Raw genomic sequence first — 14449 nt, forward strand, 5'->3', positions numbered from 1 at the left:
TACTAGTCAGAGTTAATATAGGCAATGCCGCCTATTGACTCTATCGATCAGGATCGTACATATACAGAACAACGAAATTATGCAAAAAGATTCGTAAGCAATCAAGTTAATTTATTGCCGAGGCAAATTTGATTTCCAAATTAAACCGCGTCATGAATCTTTCCATGTCTAGTATCTAGACGATCGAGGTGAGGTTTGATATTGAAACGGAAGTAGTATATATGTAATAGTTTGGGTATTTTTATTATAGTGGCTTGGCACTCTTGTTGAACACTACTAACTTCCACATTATCCCTCAAGTATTGTTACCAGACCATTTGCTAGATTTCAATGAGTAGTCTTCTTTTTTTTTTGAACAAAAGCCAATGTTTATTATTAGCAGCAGGAGGCTGCAACATTTGAGACTGAGTCCCAATGTAAATTACATAGCGCCTCTTTTAGAGGGCAGATGTTTACATGTGCTGCATTGTTACATGAGTGCACAAAACTCAGGCTAGTGGTTGTACTAATAGCTGCTGATTTCGCCAACGAATGGGCAATTGCGTTCCTGGCTCTTGGTATTTTGAGAACCTGGGATCTTCTGTTAGCAGTGAAGTTGATGAACATCTGAGTGAATGGTTTGGAATCCCATGATGGCAGCCAGGAAGTGTTGTGGCCATTAAGGGAGTTGACAAGCAACTGATTGTCGGTAAAAATTTTTGACTTCTTGTATGTGGATTCCTAAGCCGGCCTCCTTTGGCGAGTCAATGGATACTCCCGGATCAATGGAGGCATCAGTGAAGCACCTTAATTCCTCTGGACCATCTGCAAACCTGCATTGAGAAGAGTTGTGAGTGGAGCAATTAGGCTCCCGGATTTCATTTGTCCCCTTGTCATGTTTGTTTTGTCTCTGGTGGTTTTGCGATTGCTCCTTCAAAAGGACAGCGCTGTACGCTTGTATGTGGGCTTTCACTGCCAAGTGCACCTGCAAAACAGACCAGTTCCTTTGCCTGAAACGGCGATCGTTTCTGGCCTTCCAGATGAACCAAAAGGTACGTTACAACCTGCGTCAAGATATCATAAGTAGTTTTTGAATTGATTATTCTTTGCAAACAATCTTGAACCCCATCTTCCTCATTAGGCAGAGCCTAACATGTGGGTTAGAACATAGATGGCAGCATCACCCATTCATTTGACATCATGTGCGGCATACCTCTTGATGAGGATATGCCACTGGTTACTCAAGTTTTACTTAAGCATGTGTATGATGGGCCAATTACGCGTAGCCGTACAAAACTGCTACAAAAAAGAGGTGAACTCACTCCTAGCTGAAATTAACTTTCATATATTTGAGAACATTATACTAAAATGCACTACATATGGCTTACAAAGGTTTACACAAGATGGAGCTACTGTTAGACCAAAGGAGAGAAGATAGTTTACACAGAAGCTCAACCAACACACCACCATCTGGCTGACACTGACAGCACGAACCAGTAGAAAGAAACAGTCATAACTGTTGATTCTCTCAAGCTTTGGAGGTCCATGAGAACTTGTTGCAAAGATTATCAAGTTAGCTTTGGAATGCAGCCAACTCCACATCATTTGGACCTTGCACCAAGGAGTTATGATCATATTAGGGCAGACTGCTCGTAAAGCTAAAACTCTACTCAGGAAAATATCTTGGTACAACTTCTTCCCGTGCAAAACTGTAATATTATGCAATACATCAGAGTGCATACTACACATGGTTGGAAAGATAATCAAGTTATCTTTCCAATGCAACAAGCGGATTGTTGTTATGAGTTATGAATTAATCTACATTGTCACAAACTTTTACTCTCTCTCTCTCTCTCTCTCTCTCTCTCTCTCTCTCCTTTTGGACTGGCTTGAGGTACTCACACACAAGTAAATATACTAGTTATGAGTTAGGTGTAGAGGCGACATGAAGCTAAGACTACTAGTGCGTCAAATAATGAAGTTCACTGCAGAGTGAGGAAGACATGATGTTGTCCATAAATATATTGGATAAGTATAATAAAGGCTTGGATATTAAGTTGTATGCATGTATAATAAATAATACTTAGTTTATGCATATAAAAATCATGGGGATGAAGTAAATTTTGAACTCTGTATATATGCCACATTTTTTCTTGTTTGAGTGAAACGATGGCAATTTCAAAGAAGTCAGATGAATTTCGCCTGTGGCTTCTCTCTTACTCTTACACATGTGGGACCCATGGTCCACAGTCCAGCTAGTGTTACAATCACCTCTATGCATGCTCGTCCTCCTTAATATCCATTCTCATGTGACTGCTCTCTTGCTATGTGGTGACCAAAGCACGCATGTTCTGGTTTTTATTCACTATTCTGGAACACCAACAAGGAAACTTCAAACTTAGGATTGAAGGCTCCAAAAATATTTGTTAGGATAAGGTAGATCTTATAACATGAGTGCATGATTGTGACCAATAATCTCAGCACTAAACTATATTTGTTAATTAATTGTTTATAAGTTACTAAATCAGTTTACTAGTATACTGCTTCAGTGATGCAACCAACAATATCGCTGCCGTCAACAACCTCCCTAGACTCAACATGTCTGACTTGGTCACATACTAATCTGAAGAGAACGCTGCCACGCACAGACAGCCAAAATTCAAGTCACGAGCATCTTCCAAGATCACACTCTCGTTTGGCATCCTGTGGCTGGAGAAGTACTGTTAGTTTCTTGTTTGTTGGCTCCTTCCAGGATTGGACACTACAAGGCAGTGGGTGGCCCTGGTCGGATCTGCGAAGAGATGCAGACCATCACCTCAACACTGCAAAGATTATTATCTTTTCAGAAGAACGAGGAAGGCAAACGCATCCATGAGTCGTGGTCCGGCACGAGACACTGAATTAAATTTCATGATGCGTGTGTGTCACGGCGAGATCCTACAGCATCTCCATGTGTGGATCTGCTCCACGCACGTAAGCTCAGTTCTGCAGACTAAATTTTCATGAAGCAACAACTTGAAGCACTGCTTGTGATCAATGTGTGTCCATGTGTCTCATTCCCATTGATCTCTCTAGATGCTAGTTTCGCAACCATGCACTCCCCCCCTCCTCTCTCTCTCTCTCCACCGACTACTGAGTTTTAGACTTTAGAGCCAAGTTTGATTAAATATGCATATGTTATTTATTTTGTCCACCTACGTACATCGATCTTGCATTCACAGTTCTGTGTCCACCTGCGTGCAAAAAGCACATGCGTGCTGCTAACCCTTTCTGAACGCAAGCTACAGACTGACACTTGTTCTGTTGTTCATCGTAGCAAAGAACTAGGAGAACCGTATAAGAGGGTATATATGTAGCAGAACTCCGCCACCAGCTCGATTGGATCATCCTTGTGGTGTCACAGATACCTTCCGATCCATATAGTAAATGCACGCATGGCATCATATAAACACACATTTCCGATCCCAAATAGCATGGTACGTAGCTTCTTGCATATCATATATCTTCATTACAGGATGGGTGCTTCACTGTTCAAGAACAAGTTAGTGGTCCAATGGGTAGGCGAACTAAGTGCATGAACATAACAGCTTCCCAGTGGCCGCACTATCTGTCGTCCATTCCACTAAGGATGGGGATAGACTCCAAATAGATACTCGTGGTTCTACTAAATGAACTAAATATACAATTTTTTTTCTCTTTTTTTTTCATTTAGCTACACTAGAAAAGAACCGCGGGTACCCGTTTGGAGCATCGTCCTCATCTTTACATTCCACCAATAATGTACCATCTAATTGATCCCGCCCGCGATAATTCTTGGCATTGGAAGACAAACATGATAGTAATTTTGTGCTTAAACCGTGAAACAGCATTAAACGGAATGTCTGGCCGTGATAAAATAGCACACTGGATCACCCCTACGCGCGCTGGGACACATATTAAATTAAGAGAGGTAAGATGCATACACTGGACAGTCTGGTACGGTGGTGATGAAATCGCACGTTACAGAAAATTCCTACACAGCACTCGGCCTGTTAAAAACACAAATTGATGAAAGACATATACTGGACTGTACGACAGTGATGAAATTAAATTGTACGCGTCGGACTGTGTCCCACTATGGTAGATTGACACATTATAGTGACACCTCTAGGCAGTCATCAAAGAGGCAGAAAAAATGCGTCACTTACATTACATCTCTCATGTGAAAAGAACAGTGATGTGTAAAAATGCGTCACCGCCTTGTTCACTTAAGCTTATTAGCCGAATCTACCAGCCATTTAGCAGTATTTTTCTCTCACAACAAATCAACCAATAGTACTTTCTTCTGCCATGACTTATCAGCCAAACGAACAAATATGAGTCATCGGTGACGTGTAAAGCCAATACGTGTCTATGACGTGAGTCATCACAAACTCTTATAGCCAAAATTTGCCTCTGAAGAGGGTCTCATCAGACATGTTTTGGCTAGAAGAGTCTCTGATGACAATTTAGAAAAACAAAAGAAAAATCTCTACCTGGATCCTATATATATCATGCATGTTTCAGCAATCAAATTCTTTATTACAAACTACATATACAACTTATGCTACCAAATATCTATTGAAAAATCTAAAAATAGATAAGCAGTGATTATATACATACATTGGGTATAAGAGGATCTAATTTTCATGCTTGCCGCGAACAGAATCCGAAACTGGTGGCGAAGATGGTTTTGGAACCGACAGATAATTTACTATCTTCTAGGCCACAGTCGGTGGGATAAATTGGTACATGCATGTATCCACAAATTAGAATATAATGACACTCTATGGGGACATGTTTTGAATGCTAATTTGTTAATCTTTACAAAATGGAGCGGAGGTGGCCGGTTTAGTGTTTGGCATGAGCAACATGTGATGATCATGTTTTTATTTTGTAAAAGGAATGTTATTTTGAGTTTGATGCACGTGAATGAGAAGACAATGATTCATCGTTGGATAGTACAAGAAGCTAAGGCAGTTCTCGCAAAAAAAAAAACTAGAAAGGAAGTTAATTTGTTCATCATACTCCTTTTCAAGGTACAACACGCTTCACACCACACTGGCAGTCTAGGAGCACATTCCTTCACTAGTGGTACTCTTAGTCTAACTATAAGTTCTCCAAGGTCTATAAAGGATATTCCTGATGCCTCATATTTCCACATCACACTGCTGGTTTCGTCTAATTTGCGACGAACTCTCTTTATATTATGCATTTTTTCTCCATTTGTCGAACTGCTGGCTATGAACTGGTGCGGCAGGGCAGGATTCGGTAGAAATGCCAGGCAGGGCAGGGTAGTAATTTATAGAAGTCACCCACAAACAGAATTTGATTCGCGATAGAAGAATAGGCTATTATGTGACTATTTTTTTTTGAAAGGAGTAAACATTTGCTTTTACTAGGAAGTAGTAGAATACAAAGTTTCTACAAAAGAAAACATGGGAACTCCAGCTACCCAGTACGAACGTTTCAACCTATTCGTTTGATTAACAAGCTATGACTGGAACTAATATTCAGTTAAACTTAAGTGAATATAATTCAGCCGTCTCGTGGCTTACGTGGTCCTTGTTTAGTTCCAAAAAATTTGCAAAATTTTTTATATTTCCCGTCACATCGAATCTTACAGCACATATATGAAGTATTAAATATAGATAAGAAAATTAACTAATTGCACACTTTATCTGGAATTTGCGAGACAAATTTTTTAGCCTAATTAGTTCACGATTGAACAATATTTATCAAATACAGACGAAAGTACTACAGTGCCATTTTGAAAAAAAATTGAAACTAAACAACCCCCGTTCAAACAAACAGGGCCTACATTCGACGCCAGCCGGCACTGAAGCTTTCTGCATGCATAAAGGATATTTCAAGATAAAGAACTTCAGGGGGGATTCAGGAAACTTCTTTTTGATCAAAATATTTGTTACGAGTGCGTCAAATTATCCAAGTGATTTACTTAAAAAAAAAGAAAATACTAGGGATCCCCTTGACCCCTTATACAAAACTTGAAGATAATGATAGCCAATGGGTACCAAAAAACAACAGAAAAAAACGGAGATGTGGTTTGCATATAGTCCAGTCTCAATGCATAGTTTAATGACACAGTTACCAAGATTATAAACTAGGTAACCGAGCCACAAGAGTTTCATGGGGATGAAACTCCTCTCTCATCTGATGAAACTTCTTCATTTAATGACTCTGACAAATCAGCAGTTTTGCTTATGTGGCACTCTATTTAATGTGCATGACTAGGGATGAAAACGGATTAGATCGGTGCGGGTAATGCCTTTTCCATATCCTAATCCGCTTTTCTTTGTCGGATTCGGTGCGGAGCGGATAATATACAGATGCGGATGTGGATACGGTTTTTTTGGTAGTCGGAACTAGTACGGATATGGAGCGGAAATGGATCGGAGACGGATTTTAATAGTCGAGTAACATGTGCATACATAGAGAATTATATGCTTATCAAGAATTTATTTAGTACAGAATAAGAATAGGCAATAGATAATAATCTTGCATTTTATTCCATGTTGCTGCTCTCACACTAATAATTAACACTTTACATGATATCTCCACTAAAAAATAATAAGTTATTAGCCAATAAATAATAGCATTTAGCAAATTTCTTAATTTTAAAATTAGAACATTAAACAACCACATCATAAAATAAAAGTCCTCAGCTAACAAACTTTTTAAAATCCTAAATTCTTTAGTCTTGGAAGAGAAACCTTCGGATATCCTATTTTGAACATCGGATAATCCGCAAAAAATTTGCGGATAATCCATATCCGCCGAATTTTAACTATTCCATATCCTACCCCGTATCCGCATACAATCGAATTCGGATTATCCGTATTCGCACGCATGTTAAAAGTTCTTCTCCATATCCTCAAAATTCGGATTCGGATCGGATCGGTTCGGAGAATTATCCATACTACTTTCAGCCCTATGCATGACACTCTCATGAAACATGCATTGAGACTCGCTTTAGCTTTGCCACATATAGGCCCCGTTTGGCACGGCTTCTCCAGCGGCTTCAGAAGCTGTTTGGAGCCGTTTTGTGCCAAACGGGGTAAAATAGAATGGCTCCACCAATAAAGCCTCTAAAAACATGCTCTCACAGAATTTTGGGGTGTGAAGGAGTCAAAAATAGTGGCTTCTTCCGGCTTCACCTCATCCTACGTGGCGTTCTGTGAGAGCACATTTTAAAGAAAGAGTTGTTTTGCCAAACGGTTTATCAAAATGGCTCCAGCTCTACCGATAGAGTTGTTCATGGAGCTGAAGCCCTAAAAAGCAGCTTCACTTATGAAGTGGAGGCGTGCCAAACGGACATAATAAGCCACAGAACTTGCTTCCATATGCTAACCGCGCTTTTTTAGGACCGTATCAGGTTGCAACTACGCCGGACCCACATGGGACAAGCAGAAGCCGGGCGCGCGTGAGCACGGAGCCCGTGGGCTTGCATTGCTCGCTCGCTCGATCGCCGCGTGTTCCTTCCGAGCGCGCGCGTGAGCACGTTTTGCACTGCACCACGGGCCCACGTCGCTGACATGCTAGGGCCTTGTTTATAGTTGCAAAAAATTTTACAAAATTTTTCAGATTCTCCGTCACATCGAATCTTTAGACGCATGCATGAAGTATTAAATATAGACGAAAATAAAAACTAATTGTACAGTTTGGTCGAAATTGACGAGACGAATCTTTTGACCCTACTTAATTCATGATTGAACAATATTTATCAAATACAAACGAAAGTGTCACTATTCATATTTTGCAAAAAAATTTGAAAGTAAACTAGGACACGTTTTCTTTGGGCCGGAACATGAACATTCCACTCCATAAGAAATGCATTACAAATGTGTACTTGGAACCTTATTTTCCTACATATACCTGGTTCGTGTACTCATCTCGTCTCATAAAAGCCCTGTTTGGTTTATAGCTTACCTAAGCCTGGCTTATAAACTGAGCAGCTGAGCAGGATTTATCTGATGAGCCACGACATGTAGAATGTAAAGCTGGCTATTTGACTGTCCCGATTATTTCGAGTAGAACATTTTGCACTAGGACTCGTAGGCTTTTCTTAAACTACATAGCACTATTTACTATACTATTCCTGTGCTTCTATACCTTTGCAACTAGCACTAGATGAAAGTTTATATTTACATCTGGTTCCTTCAAAATCGAGGTAGAGAATGGCGGGGCTTGAGGAGGAAGACACGCTGCAGGGGAGGAAGCCAATGATGGGAGGCCGCCGCTGTCAGTGGGGAGGAAGCTAAGCGAAAATTGTCTAAGTTCTTACATGCCTACCAAGTGCCATGGATGCTCCATTGATATGACAGAACCGTCCGAAATAACACACTTTTGGAGCACTTGTCTTTCATTAGGCACTAAGGCCTTGTTTAGATGTAAAAAGTTTTTGGATTTTGACACGGTAGCATTTTCGTTTTTATTTGACAAACATTGTCTAATTATGGAGTAACTAGGTTTAAAAGATTCGTCTTGTGATTTACAAGTAAACTGTGCAATTAGTTATTCTTTTTATTTATATTTAATACTTCATACATGTGCCGCAAGATTCGATATGACGAGAAATCTTGTAAAGTTTTGGGTTTTAGGGTGTATCTAAACAAAGGCCTAAGTATCCCAAAAAATAGCTATTCCAGTCAGTTTTGTCGAGCACACCCAGCGAGAGAACTCGAAACAATCCACATTTACCTCCAGAATCCAATAATGAGTAGAGCTTATCCATTTCATACTACAAGTCTCAAAATTTATTTATTACAATACCATAGTTCAGAGTGCATAAATAAAATAGCGGAAATAAATCTACGACGACGATACAAGGACATCCAGTTGTGCCCACCAGCGGAACCCTTGACACAGAGACCACTCCTCAAGCTGCACCTCCAACAGGATAAAATAAACCCTAAGTACACAATGTACTTGCAAGACTTACCCAAAGCGATATATCCGCGACTCTCAGGATTATGAAAGGCTTTATGGCTGGTGTGCTATTTATTTTGCAGAAAGCATTACTAAGAGTTCATCCTTAGATTTTATTTTATTTAGCTATAAGTTTTACTTCATTAGCTAACCATTCTAGGTAAGCACCTGTTCTACTTTCAAGCAAGAGTTGAGCAAGCAGAACCCATTTTACCAACTTCCACACTTCCACATTCTTACTACGGTGCTAGACAATAGCCAAGTCAGACCGCTGATAACAATGGCGATTCGCGAATCAATGTATCTCAGCTGGGTATCCCGAAACTACGGTGCTAGACAATAGCCAAAGCTCGCTCCTCCACGCGTAGCCACGTGGGCCGCCTCCTCGCACGTCCGCACGTGAGCGCAGCTCGCCTCCACGCGCAGCCACATAGGGCCGCTCAGCTCCGCATAACGCCGTCTCCACTGGTAAACCTAACGCTAGCTCTGTATATCATGTTGTAATTTGGGGAAAGCTCTGTCTCAGAACAGAGGGGCTCTCTATTTCTTTCTCTTACTTTTACATATAAGACCTTTTACAATTCATTATTTACACCAACATTAACAAATGGGCGGGTCAGGACAGACAAAATTCTCAGATACTTAGAACAAATGGGAAGCCAACCAAAAATGTTTCAAATGGTCCATCTCATCCCAGCCGCCATTACGTGAGCCATAACACACTTCTACGGCATCTCCTGGAGAAAGCATGTGCTGATCCTACAGAACAATGTCTTCAGACTTCAGTTGTAATGACGATGTTTTCCACGGCAGCGATTTTCTGCTAGTCGATTTCCACTGCCTGATGTTGCTCGTCGACGTTGATTTATCCTCAAAGGCTGCAACTGTCAGCAGCCTAGGTCACTCGTCAGCTTCCACATCAGCAGGAGGATCCGCTGTAGACTCAAGTGAGCAAGACTCCCAGACCCAGCCTGTCGAAGTGCGGCCCAAGAGGTTCAGGAAACCCAACCTGGCGGTGCTCAGCCAAGAGTGTCGTGTGTGAGCGAGAGAGAAGGGATCGTTAAGAAATTTGTGAAACTCTAAACTCTAACAAGCACTCATCTGAGATTCCTCCCCACTGTTCTTCTTCCTCCCCACTGTTCTTCTTCCTCCCCAGGTTCTATTCGTCCCTTGCGCTCCTTGCTATCAGCAACCTCCAATGCTCTTTTACTTCTAGGCTGTCAGGCTGAGTGATATATCCTGAAACTCCCTGCTCTTCGACACATGATACATTCCAAACAGGACATATATATATAACAAACTAGCTCTTCATATTTTCATTGGATTCAAATTCAACGTAGGGAAATGGCCAGCTGACTGAGATCCAACAGCAAATGTACAACTGGGTCGACGCCAAATGCAAGCAAGACCACGTAGTTAAAGTATTTACAACCTCAAAGTAGATTCCCCAACAGCAAGCTCTGATTTATGAACATTGGTGAAAACCAGAACTAAAAATGGGCAACTGCCAGTTTGCCATGCATAAGGTGTACCTGAATGGATGGTCAGCATATATGCACCAAATTTGAAGCCAAAAGGATGTTGATCCATGAGTAAACTTAGGTAGAAACAACTCAGCGGTTTCTTTTCTAGTGTCTTGAATTCAAATACTTATTTGCTTCTTATAATAAAAAGACATCCATTCTTCGCTGCATTGCAAATCGAAGTTCAGCAATAGATGACATTAAGGTTGTACCTTCTTACAGACAAGCCCAAGACTGATAAAGCTTGTCACCAATGATGGGATTTATGAACATTAGGAGATTAACAATCAAGCGAAACACAGAACACCTAAGCTCAAGAAATGAAGTCTAGCACTAATTTCATTGATGTTAAATAGTAGCTTTCCTGCCAAAATTTAATTCTATTTTCCATTCCGCCAAGCCAATCTAAACCTAAATGAGAAGCCTTCCTAGGAGCACCTCAAGTTTGTGGGTCAATTTCTTTTGTGCTATTAAAAACTTTTGCAATTCCTTAAATGCCATCAATATGTCAATGACATGCATGGGCATCTTAATGTGATTGAAGGATTTCAGATTTTATCAGGGGCAGAGAGAATTCTTCCCATGTTTGTCAAGCACTTACAGCACCAGCTCTTGGTTTCTAATTATAGAGGCTGCTACAAGTGCTGCAAAAAGAACAACATTAAAAGTTAAGTGTACCTGGTTGTGGAATCAATTTTTCACTCCCAATGAACTTATGTTTATTTCCATCCATAGCAGCCAAGGGCCAACAAGATGTAGACATGCGTGGCTACTAATCAAAATAAGCAAACAGTAGGTAACGAGTAACGACAATCTCTTTTTGGACCGGGAGAAAATTGAATGGGTTTGACTGTATTTGTGATTAGATGGGGATATATGCAAATTGCAATCATTATAATGACAACATGATGGAAAATAACAATGGATATCTCAAGAGGTCTTATCTATTTATTAAGCAAAATATAGCATCAAATCAGTTGGCAAATTACAGTGTTCTAGGAAATGAGATATCAAATGTCAAACTGACTAAATTAAATCTTGCTAAATATATATTCCTACCTAAAAATAAAATATTTTTCATTTGTGCCATCAGACTTAACGATGAATCCTTTGGAAGGGGTCCGTTATTGACAAATCATGTACTACTTCCGCATCTCGGCTGCATGACCCAATAAAGATGTTTCTGGATACAAAATCGAATTGTGCACCCATCGAAGCCCTCTTTTCGACCTCCAGCAGACTACGTTGCCTTTCAATCCATTTGTATCTAACGCTTGGAAATACTGACTCAAACCTCATTAACTCCAGCACTCTTGCTCTTGATATAAAGAACTTGGCCAACATAACCTGTGACTTGTAGCCTCGATAGTTTGCTAGCACAATTTTCCTTAGACGGATGTCTAGGGCGATAATGTTTTCCTGGTATCTAAACCAAGTTTCCTCCTCATGACTTGTTATCTGAAAAAACAAAACTGAACATATATAAGTATAGCGTCAATGCGAACCGTTATATTTAGAGCAACCAATCATCGATGTTATAGGAGTAAATTAATGCAGAAGAATGCACTGCTTGCACACACTCTGGTACAAATGTCACCTGGATGTACAACTTGTCCAAGTGAGGAAAGCACTTCATTAAGTTAATAACCGCATTCAGACAGAGTTTCACATTAGATAATGCTAGAACCTTCACACTGCTCACCACCGCCGTCATGGTAGCAATAATATTTGGTCCCTGATCAGTTTAATTTAAAGCATGTTTAGCATTAACACAAGTATCTTGCATGTAGTAGGCAAATGGATGAGGTGAGAATGCATGATGCCCATACCTGAACTGTTGAAGTGCCAAAGTGAAACCTGGGGAAATTAGTATTACGGAGTTTCCCCAAAATATGCAATCTTGGCGCAGAGATTACCGACACGGCGATCTTAGTTCCTCCGAGAAGTAACAATCTTTCTAGACATGGAGCATCCTTGATGACGAGCTGTTGTACCTTCTTAAAGTTTCTCCAGCCAGAATGCACACCGATGCTTATGATGCTAGGTGACACGATCTGCACTGGGCACAATTCCTGGTCACAACGTATGAACAAGCTCTGCAGGGCAGGGCAGGCGGCGAGCAAGGCATGGAGGTAGCTCTCCGAGATGACGACATTCACAAGGCTCAGCTGCGTGAGAAGCGGAAACTGAAGCGCAGCACTGCCATTTTTGCCGTCCTTGAAAATGCAGCTGCTGAAGGTGGCGACACGAAGGGTGGACGAGAAGCGGTGTAGTGCTGATTCTGGAACTCGAATCACTTGGTGGAGCTGGAGCTCCTGCAGCTTGTGGAGGGCGGAGGACTGAAGCCAGCCGCCCAGATCCGCGGCGAAGAAAGAGTGGTAGTCGCCGTAATAAGAGACAGAGAAGCGGCGGGCGGGGCCTGGGTGCGAGGAGAGGATGCGGGAGATCTCCCTGCCTTCAGGGACGCCATGGACGTAGCCCTCGAGGTTGAGAGGAGCGGAGCGCCATAGGCGGCGCCAGCGGGAGGAGAGCACCTTCGTGCGGGCGCCTTCTTTGGTGGGGAGAAGAGAGACGATGTCGCCGAGAACGCCGTCGGGGAGGCTGCTGATCCGGTCGGCGACGGCGAGGCGCTCTTCCAGTTCCAGCCTCCTATTCTTCGCTGTGGTGAGCAACTCCATCTCCATGCGATGGCGGCGCCGCGGCGCAGGCGCGGTGGCCGATCGGGACGTCGAGGTTAGCTGTGACTTGTGACGGAGGCCTGGCTTCTAATTAAGCATGGTTTTTATTTGGGCTTTTGGGCTAATCTTCCTTAATTTTCAGCCTGCTATCTCATTACATGTGTGTTTGATTGCAAGTGTTAAAATTTAACAGTACTGTAATATTTTCATTTTCTCTCTACTACTAAATTGTGAAAATTCAGTCTGCCCCAAAATTTTTTCTGCCTCGGTGCCGACTCGGCCCGCCTGAGTTTTTTTAGAGTTCCCAATATAAAATCTCCTTTATATATTACAGCACATTGAGATTAAAGAAACTATATAGGGCCTAAATACAAAATATTTATCCTATTAATTTACTTTTTTTATTATTTCATTCGGCTGAAAATTGATAAATACTTAGTAATTCATAGAAAATTTTAAAAGTTACAAAACAGCATTTGTTCAACTCTACATATGTAGATCCATGCAGTAAACAAAAAATATCACAATTTTTATTTTATCTTTTTTTCTGGAGATGCTTGCCTATGCTTTTTAGTGTAAAATTGATCGGCTGAAATTGATAAATGCGTAGTAATTCATAGAAAAATCTAAAAATTACAAAACAAATTTTGTTCAGCTCCACATATGTAGATCAATGTTGTAAACAAAAAATATCAAAAATTTTAATATATTTTTTGTTGAAGATGATTGCCTATGTTTTTTAGTGTAAAATTGAAATTATAGTTATCTTGCTCTAATTATTTTGAAAATTTTAGGGTAGTCTATTTAATGTGATGCTTGATTTGTGGTAAAAGTTTTAGCACCATTTCTGCATATCTCACTAATTTACTAATTTACCTAAATTTATGCTTGAGGATGCTTACACTACCTTTGCACGATGTGTTGTTATGTCATATGAACACTTCATAAGCGCATGTATTCATAATCTACATACATTTAAGTGATATATCATATTTCATAGAAATCTAATCTAAATAAAAAAAAAGTTAGCAACAAACTTCTCATGCTTTAATATAATACTAAGCTATATTAAAAGATAATATTAGAGTAAGATAAGGTTTGACTAATTTCTATTTTTATTATTAAATAAATATGTCTTCCAGCTACATATTATTGTAGATAATATTATAGTAAGATAAGGTTTGACTAATTTCTATTTTTATTATTAAATAAATATGTCTTCAAGCTATATATATTATTGTAAATATTAACTATCTAATACTATAGATGTCATGGTTATCAATAAAATAATAGACTTTAAAT

At 40.3% G+C, this 14449-nt stretch overlaps 1 protein-coding gene across 3 annotated transcripts; it reads right to left on the bottom strand.

Moving 5' to 3' along the window:
- LOC8076015 (F-box protein At4g27050) lies at positions 9574–13241 on the bottom strand. Of its 3 annotated transcripts, XM_021447256.1 has the most exons (4): positions 12299–13235; positions 12067–12204; positions 11529–11927; positions 9574–10634 (listed from the first exon to the last, which is right to left on the bottom strand). In XM_021447256.1, exons 1-3 carry the CDS (start codon positions 13151–13153, stop codon positions 11565–11567), a joined length of 1356 nt encoding a protein of 451 aa, XP_021302931.1. In that variant the 5' UTR covers positions 13154–13235; the 3' UTR covers positions 9574–10634; positions 11529–11564. The 3 variants fall into 3 exon arrangements, with proteins under 3 accessions (XP_021302931.1, XP_002440637.2, XP_021302932.1); XM_002440592.2 differs by lacking the exon at positions 9574–10634 and having other exon boundaries at positions 11392–11927; positions 12299–13234; XM_021447257.1 differs by lacking the exon at positions 9574–10634 and having other exon boundaries at positions 11790–11927; positions 12050–12204; positions 12299–13241.

Source organism: Sorghum bicolor, chromosome 9 (genome assembly GCF_000003195.3).
Source record: "Sorghum bicolor cultivar BTx623 chromosome 9, Sorghum_bicolor_NCBIv3, whole genome shotgun sequence".
Taxonomy (NCBI): domain Eukaryota; kingdom Viridiplantae; phylum Streptophyta; class Magnoliopsida; order Poales; family Poaceae; genus Sorghum; species Sorghum bicolor.

Coding starts and splice junctions, on each gene's coding strand:
- LOC8076015 (XM_021447256.1), bottom strand. CDS start 13,153: ATGGAGATGGAGTTGCTCACCACAGCGAAGAATAGGAGGCTGGAACTG. Junction 12,205..12,298: donor TTGGCACTTCAACAGTTCAG/GTATGGGCATCA, acceptor TAAACTGATCAG/GGACCAAATATTATTGCTAC. Junction 11,928..12,066: donor TGGACAAGTTGTACATCCAG/GTGACATTTGTA, acceptor TTGTTTTTTCAG/ATAACAAGTCATGAGGAGGA.